Genomic DNA, 16,666 nt, shown 5'->3' with positions numbered 1-16,666 from the left:
TATTTTCCCAAAATGGTTTTCACCATGATATATTTTTAAAGGTCAAAGAATAATTCAGAGGTTAACATTTCTTTTTCATTGGTTTTCATTCAACTTGGTAGTTAAGTACCTTCACGACTGGCAATTATTTTGGCAAAATATATTTGACACTGGTATGTCTGTCCATGCCACAGGTCAATCTGGAGGACATAATTTCAGAGTTTTTCAATTAACCTTGGAAATTAATGAAAATTAAGATTTCAGGAACTTAAGAGGTTCATCTAGTCCTATAATAATTCAGTTTCGAGGGTGAAATGGCAGGTCCTTGGGGATGGGTTTTTTTTCGGTCCCTCTAATTTTTAAAATTATTATTACTGCAGAGAACTTCAATAGGCCAACGTGTCATTTCTAGACATCTACAGGACTTGTCCTTTAAAAAATTGAACAAGTATGTGACAATAGACCAAAGGAAACGAAGGGAAAGCAAACAGAACGCAGTGCACCCTGGGACTAAAAGGAAGAACTCCCACCATCAATTGACCACGACCATTAACATTGCCAGCTGTGCTCAACCTGTCTACTCTCGCCCCCATTCGGGCCATGTGATTGGCCAGTCTATATTCCATTCCTCAAACGTTTTGTATAAATACCGCTGTATCTCTTTCTTATGGACGCGCTTTGCTGTTTCTAAGGAAGCAGTTGTTACATTTCGCGTCTGGTTATGGGGTTGTTTGTCATTTTGGTATTGAAATGAGTTTAATCTTGAATTCAGTGTTGTTCCTCACCTCAATGACTTCGTGGTCTCTGGGGAAGATGGGATAGGTTTTTCTCGGACCGAAGATGTGCTTGAATGTGGGATGGGCGTTTTCCCCCATCCCGTACATGTACGTCGTTGGCAATGTCGTTGTAAACTGAATAAACTGGTCTTCGAACGTCAGCGGTCCAACCAAGTTTAACCTGTATCAGAACGACGCCCAGCGACATTATTAGCACAGTACTAGTTGCAGAAGCGAAAATTCGCCATATTGGTGAGACCTTTGGTTTTGGGTTATTTTTCTCAAGACCTGGCTCTTTATTTTGAGAATCTAAATTAGACTTTTCTTCAAATGTAATGGTCATACGAACAAACATTATTATTATTATTATTATTATTATTATTATTATTATTATTATTATTATTATTATTATTATTAAGCAAACACTGACGTGGTAACAGCTACGCAAGATATCAAAGAAAAGATGGTCCATGTGGGAAAACAGTAAATGAAATAAAAATATGCAGGTAGGTAAAATGAGGGAGAGAAATACGGTCTCACTGAATCTTTTGACAGATATGAAATGGTTAATAATGGTCCTGATAAGTATTCGTTAACGCAATACATATTTATATAAGTCAATCTTATGCAATAACAAGATTACTGGTCAAAGGCAAAATGGTTTCTCATCAATTTTCCTAGTCCGTAAGTCTAGAGAATATTGGTAGGAAGAATTATCTGAAACCCTACCAATATGATCAAAAATAGCAATGATTATCAGTCCATCGTCATCACTAAATAAGTGAAAAACGCAGAGATTAAATTTTCTGTTTTGTATTTCAAGCAAAGTCCATTAGTATCATAATTATTACTCAAAATATGCTAAAGTTCACGCTGTAGGCCTAGTCATTTGCTATGAACTTGCCAAGACTAGAATACCTACGCAAAGAGAGAGAGGAATGATTAACATATAGACATAATTAAGAAACACAAATGCACAACCAAGAGGTATAACATCTTACAATGTGTTCTCTTTGGCGCTGTCCTTCCGCCCGACTGAGAAAGTAAATGGCTCCCCTTCTGCGCTCTGACTGACGACATATCGCTGATGTGTTGCTGGCTTGTCTGGCAGGTTCAAGGGGACGGGTACCTCGTACCGTGGTGTTTCGGCGTCGTAAATCTGAAACGCAGTGATGTTTATCAATTGGTTCTTTGAAGTGCGATGTATGTTTATATATGTGTCAATAATAATGTTAACACCTTGCTACAGTCGTCACACTTCACGTTATCCTCAAGCTTAGTTAAAGACAATTATTCAGTTACTATTGCTCAAGATTTTCATATATAAAGAAGCCTACTGCACTGGCGTGTTAATCCATCAGAGTAGATTCAAAGGAAATAAAATTTAAAAAGTTAAAAATAATTGTATGAAAGGAAAAAAGTGATAAAAGGAACGAGGTAACTGGGAGGTAATGATCAGAGTAAGTGGTCAACACCAATGCAATTGGAAAGAAATGACGCATTGCTAGTTCTCGATTAGGCCTACCTAGAATTTGGTATCCGCCCATTGATTTACTTGCCTCTGATGCAGATGGACGACTGTCACGTTAACCAATTTCCCTTTAAATATCCTTTGGTTTATCTACCCTATTCAGGTAACGTCAATCGTTTCTCGTTGCTTTATAGTTGCTGAACTTCGTCAGTCAAATACTGCTGAACACTTTGCGATTTGCTTTGCAGAGACTGTTCATTGCTCATTTGCCTAAGGTAGCTGTCCTGTAAGTTTCAACTTCATTGCTTGTGGTCTTGCCACCGAATTTGGAAAAACATGATTTTTCCAGCGATTTAACTAAGAGTCGTCAACCGTATGTTGAACAGAAACAATAAACAATTTTACTTGTTATTCTTTCAACTATGTGTTCCTCCCATTTCATTATCACCTATGGATACCTAATATCCTCCAAGCACACCTGTTCCTTTACATTCCAAACGTGCCAATGGTTTTCCAAACTGAAAGGGAATAAAGTAAGCCTTGTGTTAATCTGGATTAATTTCTTCCTAATTTTTCTCATAATCCTCTTCACAGTAGAAGTCAAACTGCAGATACACCTTCCCGATGAGCTTGTTGTTAAGCAGCCTTTGACTGTCTGTAGGATGAAGTACTGACAGAGGCCTTAGAAGTGCTTGCTATCTCGGTTTTGCATTCTACAATAATCATCTGAACATATGCATAATCCGTATGAATACTATTAGTAATATGATCCTCAGATGATGAAGAGCGAGTTCGCTTACATTTCTTCCTCAAGATAAAGATCTGTTGTTGTCTTCCATACTCTTTCCTTAATGCAAATCGTTGTCACTCCCGAGGAGAGACTTGATCCTCTCAAGAGGTGCTGAATCAGGCAGACTAAACTGAAATGGAACGTTTTCAGCAAAATTGCATGTATCAGACCTCGATGGTCTAGCTTTGTGGCATAACCTTCATCACTGTTAAAAGGGGGTCCCAACAAGCAGTTATATTCAACACCGATTTCTCCCTTACCGGGAACTTTTTACGTCCTCATTTTGTTCTGATCGTTGAAGACTATTACACCAGATTTCTGGGATTCCAGGAATAACGATTCTTAAGCATGTAAAGACTGTGGTGGGTGAGAAACAAAACATGCCTAATATTCATCAGATGATGGATACGTTTTCACGGTTAGGCTATCCTTTGAGTGCTAACCTAACTCCAAGAAGCTCTGTGGGCGTCGTGAATCTAACCATAATCAGATTTCGTAACATAAGAAAGATGATCGGGGAATCGTAGCGACAGACTATCCGCTTCTGGTACACATTGAAAACCGACAAACGAGATACTTCACTCGAATATTTCAAGTGTTAAGAAAGAGAGAACGAACAGAAGTTAGAGAAGATGCACAAATGAATGGGAGAGAGTCTTACCTTGATCTGCACGTGGTATTCCTCATGATCGATGACCTCAAAGACCAACTGTTGTATATCCCCATGGAACATGGTAACGGATGGGTCTATCTTTTTCAGAATCGTCTGAAAATAGAGCTTAAAATGAGATGAACTCTAATGGCAATTCTTATGATAAACAAATGTCTGTGACTGGTTTGTGGTTATGCGCATGCGCTGGATAAGGTGACGACGATATTCTTACACATTTTACGAATGCAGTGACATACAGTGATTAAAACAAATTGACTTTTAGTTGTATTCACTCCTAACAACATAATTTATTGTAAATTGACTCTCTACTTTCATCTCAGCGATGTGCAGTTGCCTGCACTTTTCTGCCGCTTGAAATTCATACAATTCAATACATACCAGTTCTTTACAATGCCAGAGCCGTTAAAAATGCAGAGTTTTCGGGTGCTGTAAACTATTACACTCGAATGAAAAAAGAAAACGTTTTACTTAGAATTAGCCAGCATATTCACCTTTAAGACACTGCATGGCAATGTTACAAAGTACCGCTTATTTTGTTAAGAATATGAATATCATACTAGGCATGTAACAACTCGACCCATTAGTCTCAGACATGTAAACTGTACAGATATCAGGGAAGGTAGTTAGCAGAGCCGGGGAGTACTTAGCCAAGCGTGAATATGACTTCCAACGGTCTGTTTGTTCGTTTGTACTGTGCTCCTATCATATGTATTGTAAATTTCTACCACTATGTCTTGGGATTTGTCAGTGTTTCATTTTCCTCTGGTAAATTGCATATATAAAACATGTCAGTGCGATTATACACAAATATATAAATATATATAATATATATATATATTATATATATAAAATATTTTTACACACACATATACATATATATATATATTATATATATAAACGAATGTATGTATGTTGTGTGCGTGTGTGCACGCGTGTATGTTCCAGCATAACTCTGAATGCAATGAGTAATTTCGACCAAACTTGGTATACATATGACTTACTATCTAGAAAGAATACTAGGGGGTAAGACATCACTAGCACCTAAGGGGGTGGGGGTGGGAAGGACTTCCCTGAAACGGGGCTGGTTCTGCCTGTAGACTTAGAAACTAAATAAACTCTGCAGGTTTATCATACCTCATTTCGGTATACATATATACATATGGCTTACTGTCTGGAAAAGAATACTGTGGGGGAAAGACAGATATTAGTGTCTAATCTTTAGTTTTCGAGGTCGCTGAGATAAATGGTGACACTCCCGATGCCCTTTAAGTCCAAGCTCAGCCCTTGGAAGGGTTGGGGGTAAGCGGGGTTGAAAAATAAAATGTCAAAAATGACATGATTAGTGTCTACTCCATGGTTATCGAGGCCGCTGAGATGGACAGTAACACTCCATTTCTATGTTATGTGGTCGACAAAATACATTTAAAAACGACCGTCTACTTTACATTTACCACACGGTGTTTAGTACTAGCACCTCGGAGCAGGTGATACGTAGATAACAAGCAAAAGTAGCACCTAAAAATTAATCTTCAGCGCGTGGCAGACAATCGCCTTCGCGGCTGGAACATAATATCATATTGCATTACACAACGGTAAAGAGACCAAAAACCTCACACAATCTAATTTGTGGCTGTAGAGTGGATGCTCTCGATTCTAACGTTTCCATTTGTTCGGCCCAAATGGTTTCTGTCTGAGTGGATATTTAACTCTTAGATGCAACACATACAGTGTATCGTTAATAAAATAATCAGTTACGACGGAACTTAGCAGTTCTACTGTACTTACACCGATTTATTGAATGAAAGTTTAGGCAAATAAATGAGAGTAACCAAGGGAAAATCTTCCTTTACATATTTACAATTTCTATTGATTATTTCTTTAGAATTCTTCCACGATATTCTTTTGAAGTGATGACAAACTTATGCCCAAAAGAATAAAATGACTATAATTAATTCAAAAGAATAAATATGTCTCTTTTATAGTTCACCTTACGAATTAAATAATTTTGTCTTTATAGTTCATAAAATTAATTTAGCCTAGTAATGATTCAGAAGAGTGCGAACAATAACGAAAAGCAGTACGAGACGCAAAGGTTACGTAAAGTAATACAATTCACTGACCAAGCAACACCTGGGTTGTCCCACTGCATGATTAGATAACCGTTACTAGGCTCAGGCAGCAGCAGCAGCAGTCCTCGCCAAGGGCAGGCGTTACTGAAGATCGACCGGTCTACCTTCTAATCCTCGTTTCCCGAGCCTTGACTCAAACTCTGCATGCAAACGAAACCTTACCTTCAAACCTCTTGAAGTCTTCTGCGTCTCCCCTGCGACCACGTATCCAGCTTCCGAGTTCTTTTTCATGTGACACATACCAACATCATAGTACCATTCGCAGGCTGTGTATTTTTCACATTCTGTTAGCGAAAGCACACTTTGGCCCTCTGAAAAGAGGACAGTGGAGTTAGGTAGGGGATAAAGGTCTTTCCGAACGTCAAAAATCACATATAAGAGGACAGTGGAGTTAGGTAGGGGATAAAGGTCTTTCCGAACGTCAAAAGTCACATATAAGAGGACAGTGAAGCTAGGTAGAGGATAAAGGTCTTTCCGAACGTCAAAAGTCACATATAAGAGGACAGTGAAGCTAGGTAGGGGATAAAGTTCTTTCCGAACGTCAAAAATCACATATAAGAGGACAGTGAAGCTAGGTAGAGGATAAAGGTCTTTCTGAACGTCAAAAGTCACATATAAGAGGACAGTGAAGCTAGGTAGGGGATAAAGTTCTTTCCGAAAGTCAAAAATCACATATAAGAGGACAGTGAAGCTAGGTAGAGGATAAAGGTCTTTCCGAACGTCAAAAATCACATATAACAGTGGGTTAATTATAAGGGTTCCTACTTTTCTCAAAATAGGTTGGTGGGTAAAGTGTACTTGGATATGGTTTGCTTCTGCTCACAAGTAATCCTTATTCTGCTTAAGTAGACTTAATTCTTGATGCTCTTTCGTTACCGAGACCCAGAAGAATATATATATATATATATTCTCAATGACTTGCTAATCCCCATGGTTTCTTAATCTTCTCAAAATGGAGAATAGCCAGTTTATACTAAACTGACCATGAAAAAATTCTATGTACTATATTTCACTTCGGCGTCCATAAACCCAGAAGCTCCAGAATCATTCTTCTAACAAAATCAAACGCCCGATGATTCTGAATGCAAGCAATATTAACTTTTGAAACGCTGTTCAGCAACAACAAATTATGCCAAAAATTCAAAGTTTTATCATATAATCTGAATCTTGAATAACGAAAGCCCTCGTAACAGTGCAATTTGTCAGATTATCGAGTCGAATCGCTTGATACAGAGATAATGATGCATGATACAACATAACCTGAAAATTAATTGTGAAACAGTTCCTTGTAATGTATTCTAGTTCATACGGTTCATGGTTCACTGCCTATGTCTTTTTGTATTTGCTCTGGCTTGACAACAAATATATTGCTGCATTTCGTTTCTCCCATAAAATTACACATTTGTCTCTTTTCCTTTACCATTTCATAAGGATTTGATGGACGGTTTTATGGTTTTGTGATTAAACGCGCGTCGCTGTAGTCCTGAGTTCTTGTCTTCGGTGGTTCGAGCCCACGAGATGACGAACTAAAAAATACCCTTTCGGGTAACATATGAAAATATATTATTGCCGAGGTAGAGCGAACTGGGTATTAAAGGACGTTGGTAGGTTAATGCTTGTATATGAATCAAGGTGGTGATATATATATATATATATATATATATATATATATATATATGATAAAATTCATTCATTCATTTATTATATATATATATATATATATATATATATATATATATATATATATATATATAGTGTGTGTGTGTGTGTGTTGATGTAAGTATGTAAACTCTTAAGAAACATGAGTATATAATGTCGAGAAATTTATTGTCACAGCTACCAAATACGGAAAAGTTTTTCCCGCCAAATCTACACAGAAATTACAGCAATACCTTTCATATTTAAAAGAGAAGAAAGTTGCAGAAAAAGGGGTAGCTAGCAATGAATGATGCACTGACTCCTTTAACCAAATGTCCAGGAGCAGGGTGGTTAAAACATTGGTTAGAAGGAAAAAGGGTTTTAACAAAGGACCAGACGTTTGGATTGATAACGGAGATGTGTGACCTGCCAAAATAAGGTGCCCGTACAATCAGGGTTCCAGATAACAAAATCAATTAGTCACTCAACTGAAAATCGAGGAAAATGACTTGCATGTTTCTCAGAATGACAGCTGTCATTTCACGGGCAGAATTTGATAGAAAAAGCAAAGCTAAACTAAGTTTATAGAACGAGTTTGATGGGCAAAAACAAAGAAACAATCAAAATCATTAGGCGCATGGTTGTCATAAGTAGGAACATCAAAATCCTTAAAGTCAACGTTTGTCATTTTTATTACATTTTTAGTTTACCTCGATAGATACGGCGGAATTAATTCGTAGTATATTTATGAAAAAAAAAAATATTCCAAAGTTTGAATTTCTAAATCCGCGGTAACACTGAACCCAGAAACGTTCATGCGCATTTGTTGTAAGTATATTCCTTTATAGCAACAGTTACTCGTGTTACAAGGTACTGTACATGTTCAAATGGCTCAACTGGGAAATACGAACTTTCTTGTTTGACACCAACCTGCGAAATAAAACGAAGGTCATGTATCACCAAGACTTCATTTTAGTGCATAAAAGATAATCAGTCATGAACAGAAATGATTCAACAGGACCGAACGGCATACGCCTTCTGATGTTTCTTTTTTTTCATTATTTTTGTGCGTGAAGTTTCCCACGCAAGAAATGTCAGCCAGTTGAAAAGTTTCCAGAAATATTGCTCATTTCATTACTATAGTTTGTTATTTTCTTGTTACTTTTTCCCCCTTAGTCAAATTCGTCTCGTTCTGTTGGACTTTCCTTGTGCCTATATCGCACATGTAATATCTCGTCCCTTTAACAGACAACAGCCGTGAAATAATAATTATGAATGGAGAAATAAAAAGAGCATTTTGTCCCCAGTCGTAAATCTTATGCAAAAACTACAGCCGAGGCGTTTTCTTCCGATTCATCCTAGTTTCATATCTCCGGCGGATAGGAGAGCTTTCAGAACGAGTCGACATAGAAAATGGGAATGAGAGAGTGATGCTAAACGCAGCGACATAGTCGAAGGAGGAAAGTGACAGCTTCTGTTTATCTGACCCGCGTTTGCCTGTCGCAAGGAACGAGGAGGAATAGACTGTTTTTAGAAGGATCCATAGCTGTTTATCCTGATTTGACTTGTGAATATTTGGTCTGATGATCTGGTATTGGAAGGACGGTGCCTGTTGGGTAGACGAATCCAAAATTAAGAACGACCCCAGCACCACAAAATTCGTTTTCTCTTTTCTTCCACAAAATGTGAAGAAAGGAAAAGACGAATCTCTGTATGAAATTTGAAATGCATTCAAAATATGGATCGTGTGTCAAACTAGTATTCGTGTATTACAGGTCGTTATTCGCATAAATATAAAATATTTCCAACTTCTGGTGTTGCACGTGGACAAACAATTTCCTTTTTTCGTTTGTCTTTGAATGGATGTCTCACAAAGTGCTACAGTGCATTGTATAGAGAGAGAGAGAGAGAGAGAGAGAGAGAGAGAGAGAGAGAGAGAGAGAGAGATGAAAACACGGACAATTCATTCTCATTTCTGCTCCAAGCGCCAACAATTCCTTTCTTGTCATCTCACGCTTTCATGAACATCTGAGAAACGGCAGCTCAGGCTATCATCCACCGTCTTAATTACTAATCCATTGGGATCAGATTCAGGCAGATGGTTAACCCTAAGTTTCTGTTTTCTTTTGTCTCAGAAAGGTCGAGTTACTGGAGTAAAAAAAATCAGTGTCTTGGTTTACTCACGAGCTGGTTGTATGCGGTTGAATTCTTGAGGGTTAGTTATGATCTATGCTCGAAGAAGATTTGTTATGTATCGCTGTCTGTGTGTAGGCTGTGTCTGTAAGTTCAAAGCCAGAGAGTTTCGTAGCGTTTATTTTCCAGATTACAGACTTTGTTTTGAATTTCATTTAAGGAAAATTGGAAGACTAGAAAACTTAATGAGAATTGTGATGGAATATCTTCAGACAATACTGGTGTGGCGATAAAGTTGGTCTATTTGAAAAGGGACTGCAAGGACTGAAAGCATTTTCTGTTTGTTTTCTGGGACCCAGAATACACGATTACAAACATGTACGATCTACCGTGGCAGTTTTAAAGAGAAAAAATTGAAATATTAGCACTAGAACAGTTGAACCATGAATTCGGCTTACTGTCATCATAGATGTGATAATTTATTGTAGTAACTTTTTATATATCTATAAAAGCTTTCAAAATATTTGATCTGAGTTGACCGCCACAGTCGTTAGAATGATAAGCCTTGTGCCAGCACAGGTTATGTTCATTTGCGCAGTTTGTAATTTTCACTTGAGGAACTCTGATAAAAGATGGAGCCTCTAAATCCTTCATTAAGGACAGACTGATGCAGATGAGTAGAGCGATCTTTCACCGACTGCAAACATTCAAACACTTAACAACTCTGGTAGGAAAAGAGACCTGAATGATTATTTTACTGTGAAAATATTCTTAGTCTGACCTGACACTGAACACTCACATTCTTATGCCAAGCTTTACACATCTATTTCTGTATTCAAGTGATTATTTACCAGTGGAATAGCACTGTTCCTCTCTCTGTCCACTGCGCTACGCACGAAAATGAGCAGAATATGCAAGTTCTTTCTTTCTAAGTGTCTATGTATTAGGCTGTGTGAACTTCAACCATCTTACTAAAAGTTAACGATGAAATAAAAAGCCAAATTAGAATTGAAATGGTCACACTGAGGCCCAAAGCCAACACAGAACTTGCGATATACCTCAGTGTATAAGAAAATAGAATTCAAATCTACTGAAATTCAAAGCAACTGGAATCTGAGACGTGATTTGCAACCTTGACCAAACACTCAGTTAAAGGCGGCACATTTCGGTTCGTTGTGTACTCACTAGTGCGGGTACTACGTGATAGGACCAGGATATAGACTAATTTCTTCATAGAACCTCACATTACTGAGCGTAACAGTGGGACCTCAAGCTACTTTCTAATACAAACATGTTCGTTTGCTCTTAATTACGTAAGCATCTTGAACGGGAAAATCTTATAAGTACTCTCTCTTGCTTTTTTCCTGTTAGTCTAAAAGCAGTCCATTATCCTCAGGTCCCTCGGGTAACTATAAAACAGCTATCAAAATTATAGTAATCTTATCCATACCTTCACATACTTCTGAAGTGTCTGGTTCCATTGAAATCACATCCCTAATCGAAGAGGCCACAGTAAACACAAACTAACCGAAAACAAGGACGCAAGAATGTCCTTTATTTTGGCGCAAAGGACAAGCGGCGTTATCTGAATTCGGTTTTAACAGTCCTTGCTCAGGAAAGATCGAGAGTTTAGCTTTTATTTGTGAGTAAAGTTTAGATTTTTAAAGGCTCTTAGTTCTCGTTTATGTCACATTTTTACAAATTATGAGATGAGCGTCCTTACGGGCCAGAGCAATATATAATTTATATATAGTTGTGGTGTGTTCGAGGAATCGATGTTGAATAAAATGCAAAGATCAACTGTAATACGAGGTTACGTTGACATAAAAAATCATTTTAGTTGATCCCACAAAACGAAAAATTCGCTGTCTGTGAATGCCTTAAATTTATGTATTCAAATTGACCTAGTGAGTGAAATTAACTTGCAAAGCCTTTACAGAAACTACCATCTAGGTAAAAAGAATTCGTGGTTAAAGAAGGTGTCTCAAAATTCTGTTTTTAAATTCCTAGACCATTGCAAGCATATGGTAACAAAATAACCAAAAATTGCACACTCCAACGGTGTGACTGGACAGAACAATTATAAACAGCTAAAATTTTGAAGAAGTTCATGGGAGAAAACGGCATAATTAAAGAACGTTAATACAATCTAGAAACGACCCCCAGTAATGAAAGTACATTTCATCGATGCTAACTATCGAACTTCATTTATGAGGTTGCACAGCTTATCTCCACAAAAATAATAAATGCACAGATTACAGTGACGTCATTTAAAAAAACTAGCTCTAATGAGTTTTGTTTGAATGCTGCAGTAAGCAAAGTCCAAACCTTACAGCACACTCTCACAACTCTATACCGGCAATCTATAGACTAAAAGGCTCCTCAACACTTCACTGTTCGATATTTCCAACAATTTATGAAGGCTGTCAATACCAAGGAAGAGAATATAACGATTGGGAGATATGAAAGATATATTTTGTTTAAAATTTAGTAAATTTGTCGCTTCATTATTCCTTTTCTGACTATGAACTGGCGCTAAACCCTTAGCTCCAAGAACAACGGCCATTCTTTCACGGAAACGCGTTTGGAAGGCTTACAGGTCATAAAACATAATTTTGTTTATTTTGGCACGCTTGTCTTTTGCAGAACTGATATGCTTCCTATAATTACCGCAGAACGTTATAGCCTCACTGAAGAAGTGAAGAGGAAGGCTCAGTGCAACACAGTGGATATCGCACTTATTGCTTTGAAGCAACAACATTTCATGGCACTCAGTGTAGCTTACTTAAGGCTCAGATATCCTTGAAGGTTGTTAACATTGACTTTGATTCGATAGATAAAGTCGACAATATAAAACAGTGTTCGTTGTGAAGTTCCAAAGAAGCACATATTTGTATGATAAACAGCTAGTTCACACAATATGAATTTTTGGCAAGGCACCTAAGTTATGTCAAAACAGAGTGAGAAAAATTGGCAGACATTTGTTTACCTGGAAAAGGGCACTCCATTTTCTTGTAAGCGTAATCCATCCCTTGAATGGAGACGGCCAAGAATAAAACAGCCAAAATACTTTGAAAAAGTAAAGCCCCCATCTTGTGCGAAGGCCGTCACTTGACAGTCTTTGCTGAGCGGCTGAGTAACAGTGAGTGTCGCGGCCTACAGATGACAACTAGACCACATGCGGCTCCTCTCACGATAACTGATATCGTCTGCTTATTTCTTATCTCTCCCAATGACTATCTTCTGTTTTGATAGTGACAAGGATTACAGGTTGGATGCTACACACCAAGGACACTGGTATATAAATGTAATTTACGTCAAACGATATTTGCCCTTTGTTGATGAATTTTAATTTTTTTGCATAAACACCCAAGTGTCCTCAGAAAGATGGTCTTTTTCAACGGTATATGCACTAACACATAATGAAAGTGACGAATATCTAGCAATGAATGTAGGTATCCCGGTAAACTGCTTTCATTCATAAGAGCATTTGTCGTGAATCTCAAAAAGCACAAGATGGTACAAAGCTAGGGCTAGTTGTTGCAGAGGGAGTGTTGAACTGCTCACTTTGATAACATAAAAGTGCAGTCACAACTGTAAAATAATGACTTATATTATGCTCTGTTTGTTTATTTTAATCATACAAACGGTTTTTAATCATACAGAAAGGTTTTAATTCAACTGAAATGAAAACAAATTTCATCAAATTAGAAGCGTGGAATTATCAAAATTTTCTAGGCCACATTCTGCTTTAAACTTAGAATTGACAAAAGTTTGTTACAAGTAAATCCCAGGGTAGTTATGTCAAAGGCACTGCCCTGTCAATATATATATATATATATATATATATATATATATATATATATATATATATATATATATATATATATAATAAATATGAAAATTGCTATTTGTGAAACTTTATTAGAGAGGTGAAACTAATTGTCACTCAGGTATCTTTATACCGAGAGGACATCTCTCCAGTTGATTTTCCTGATAGTAGTTTCCAGGTCGTTGAGGACTTTCAAGCTTTGTACAGCCTAAGTACTTAAAAGCATCATTTTTTTATCTAATCAAATGGGTTTTCTAATTATTGGCATATGTCTATATCTTTACAGATTCATTTTTGTTACCACAGCATTCTGTATAAAAAATATTAATGATTACGCCAATTAGTAATGTTTTCAATTAGGCCTATGATTTTGTAAAATTTAGGATACCTTTTTTTGAATGTTATTCCTTGAGACGTTACAGAAGTGTTAACTTCCTGAAGGACAAGTAACATGGTAAAACTACTGCCAATGCCATGTTTTTATATATATATATATATATATATATATATATATATATATATATATATATATACACTTACACAAGTGTAATCATGATCTTTAACTTTCAAGTTACAGAGGAAGTTGCTATGTAGAACTGGGTAACCTATGCCTAGCGTATTTCCCAAACTGCTAACTGTTTTGTTCTCAGTCAGTTGGAGAAAATTTCGTTCAAGTAGACTGCAGATCTATGCTATTTCTAATCATATAATTCTAAAAATTTAATGAGTATTTCTGTCAATGAGGGGAAGGTAGTGTGTTGGAAAGCTATTTTTATCCATTCTTTCCAAGAAAAGGCCAGTGGCAGTAGTTTTTACCATGTTGTTGCTTGTCCTTCAGAAAGTTAACCCTCACAGAAAGGTCTTCTGAATTTTACAAAATCATAGGCCTAACTAAAAACATTACTGATGGGCGTAACAATTAGTTTTTCATTCAGAATTCTGTAGCAACAATAATGAATTTGCAAAGATATATCTAGTCATGTCAATAATTATTAAAGTCATTAGATTTAGATAAATGCTTTTAAATACTTACACTGTATGGAACTCTGCAAGTCCCCCACAACCTGGAAACTACTATCAGGAAAATCAACTAGGGAGATTTCCTCTCTGAAATTTAGGTCTGGAAGACCAAGCGCTGGAAATCCATCAAGATTATTCAGGTGACAATTACATTGTTTCACCTCCCCTTAAAGTGTCACAAATAGCAATTTTCGTAGATTCCATGATTTTATTTGAATCTAGTCTTTAAAAAATACTGATAACTACAAGTTTCTACTTGCATGTAGTGAGAATCGTTCCAGTTTGCGTTAACATATATGGAATATACATAATAAAGACTTCTGCGTGTGAAATTATCCGAAACCCGTTTCAAAACGTTGACTTCACCGGCTGTGGTATTTACTTTTGGACTTACAAAATATTTTTTTCAAGGACCCTAGACGCTGTAGCATTATTGGATAAACTTCCATTCCGATGACCAAGCAGTTACATGCAATGTAATAATGCTATTCGGTCATGTTATATTCAACCAAACATTTAGCTACCTACCTCTGTGTGTGCATTTCCACCAAATTGAAGAAAAAAAATGGTATAAATACGTTTTCAGTACTTCTTTTGCCAAAGAAATATTCTACTACAGTAATAGGATTAATAGCACTAATCCTCGCTTTCAAGCCAATAAAATATTTTGCTCCAAGATGGTGAACTGTTATCATTGGCTCATTGTGTTGATATAGTTTGAACCACAGACAACCTATATCTTCTCAAACTGCTCTTCAGTAAGTCAAAAGTTTTTTTTTATATTGATCTACGGCAAGGATAACGATGCGGTAGTGATAGTACCTGCTGTTTACCAGGTGACATGATACTGGCTGGTGGTGGTACGAGGGGTGGTTGTGTACCACATGTAAATGTATAGACCCTACATTAGACATAGACGTAGGAGGTGAGAGTTATTTTGGGGGGCAACACCAAATCTGGCCGAATTTCAGAAACCCCAGAGTTTTTTCTTTTAATTGCCTTATATTCTCTGTGTAATACAGTAATAAACACCAAACAGTTGTTAAATTATGTTCATTAGGTACGATTTAAAGAAGTTTAGCTAAAACACGTAGCTACTATTTTTTCTTCCCCAGAATATCCCTAACCATTTTCCCGAAATTTAGCAGATTCCCGAATCCAGCGGTAGCCAGTTACCCCAGGGGAAAGAGGAAGATAACTTACTTTAATTGAGCCGAACTGTTCTGAGGTGTGCTTCCTCGTCTGGGCGCCAGACGTAAAAGCGTGAGTCACACAGCGCCTGCGCAATGTCGTCAGGTTTTCCACAGTTGGGAGTTGGGTCTTCTGTCTTTGCCTTTTCTTCAATATTTTTTTTTTTACCCAAGTTCATTTACTCCCTCGGCACATGGGTCAGTTAACAAAGGAATATTCTACTTCCTTTAATAAGCCAAATATCACTAGTCCTAGTCTTGTTGCCATTAAAATATTTTGCTGTCAGCAGGGATCTCCAGGATAGTGAACTGCTCTAATAGATTCATTTTACTGTTATAACTTGAACCGTTGACGCCATTATCTTCCCAAACAGCTCTTCAGTAGCTAGAAAGTTTTTTATTTTTGAAACGCAAAGCCCCGCAGGACACACGTAAGGAGAAGAAATCTGTCGATATTTTACAAATGACACATATACCTACCTACCTTTTAGAAGAAGGAAGGTACAGTAAATGGAGAAAATCAAGACAAGGAGAAGAAATAATTAACAACCTGAATACTAACCTGATTATTGAATGCTAAACACTGGCTGCGCCCGCTTGGCAAGCGCTGCGTTGTGCCTGGCTTGGCAAGTATTTTGCGGTTGCCGAGAGCAAGTCCTGTGCGGCGGCCTGAGAGCTTTGTTTCTAAGCGCACTTCTCAAATGCATATTTGCTTTTACGAATATTGCTTTGATTCGTCTTTTCACCCAGCGATGTTTACTCGAGTACTCAGGCTTTTATCATGCATAGACTACACATATATATGTGTAAATATACATTTAAATGTGTATATATAGGTTCATGTAAATGTATACATTTATTGACGTTCGGTGTTTCTAGACGAATTAAGTTTTCTGGACTCTCGCCTATTACAAAACAAGTAACATTGTTCTAATCAACTAAATGTGAATAAAGGACTTGGGCTGAGGAAACTTACCGAAGCGTTGTTGAATAGTTCCCAGTTAGCCTTTAAATGACTGAGAGTTGCCAGATATG

The 16,666-nt window shown here is 37.1% G+C and overlaps 1 protein-coding gene across 2 annotated transcripts in view; it reads right to left on the bottom strand.

Moving 5' to 3' along the window:
- LOC136828921 (sucrase-isomaltase, intestinal-like) overlaps positions 1 to 12,767 on the bottom strand; it is a 31,492-nt gene extending 18,725 nt beyond the window's left edge. The window contains exons 1-5 of one of the 2 annotated variants that reach the window (XM_067087254.1): positions 12,579 to 12,767; positions 5,981 to 6,129; positions 3,678 to 3,782; positions 1,757 to 1,914; positions 765 to 936 (exon numbers count right to left, since the gene is read on the bottom strand). In XM_067087254.1, coding sequence (XP_066943355.1) covers positions 765 to 936; positions 1,757 to 1,914; positions 3,678 to 3,782; positions 5,981 to 6,129; positions 12,579 to 12,681 — 687 coding nt within the window. In that variant the 5' untranslated portion in view covers positions 12,682 to 12,767. The remainder of the gene's footprint in view (positions 1 to 764; positions 937 to 1,756; positions 1,915 to 3,677; positions 3,783 to 5,980; positions 6,130 to 12,578) is intronic. The other variant, XM_067087255.1, reaches the window with a different exon arrangement.
- Between the last annotated feature and the right edge of the window lie 3,899 nt (positions 12,768 to 16,666).

This window comes from Macrobrachium rosenbergii, chromosome 43 (genome assembly GCF_040412425.1).
Source record: "Macrobrachium rosenbergii isolate ZJJX-2024 chromosome 43, ASM4041242v1, whole genome shotgun sequence".
In the NCBI taxonomy this organism is placed as follows: Eukaryota; Metazoa; Arthropoda; class Malacostraca; order Decapoda; family Palaemonidae; genus Macrobrachium; species Macrobrachium rosenbergii.
This window is presented reverse-complemented; position numbering and strand designations above follow the sequence as displayed.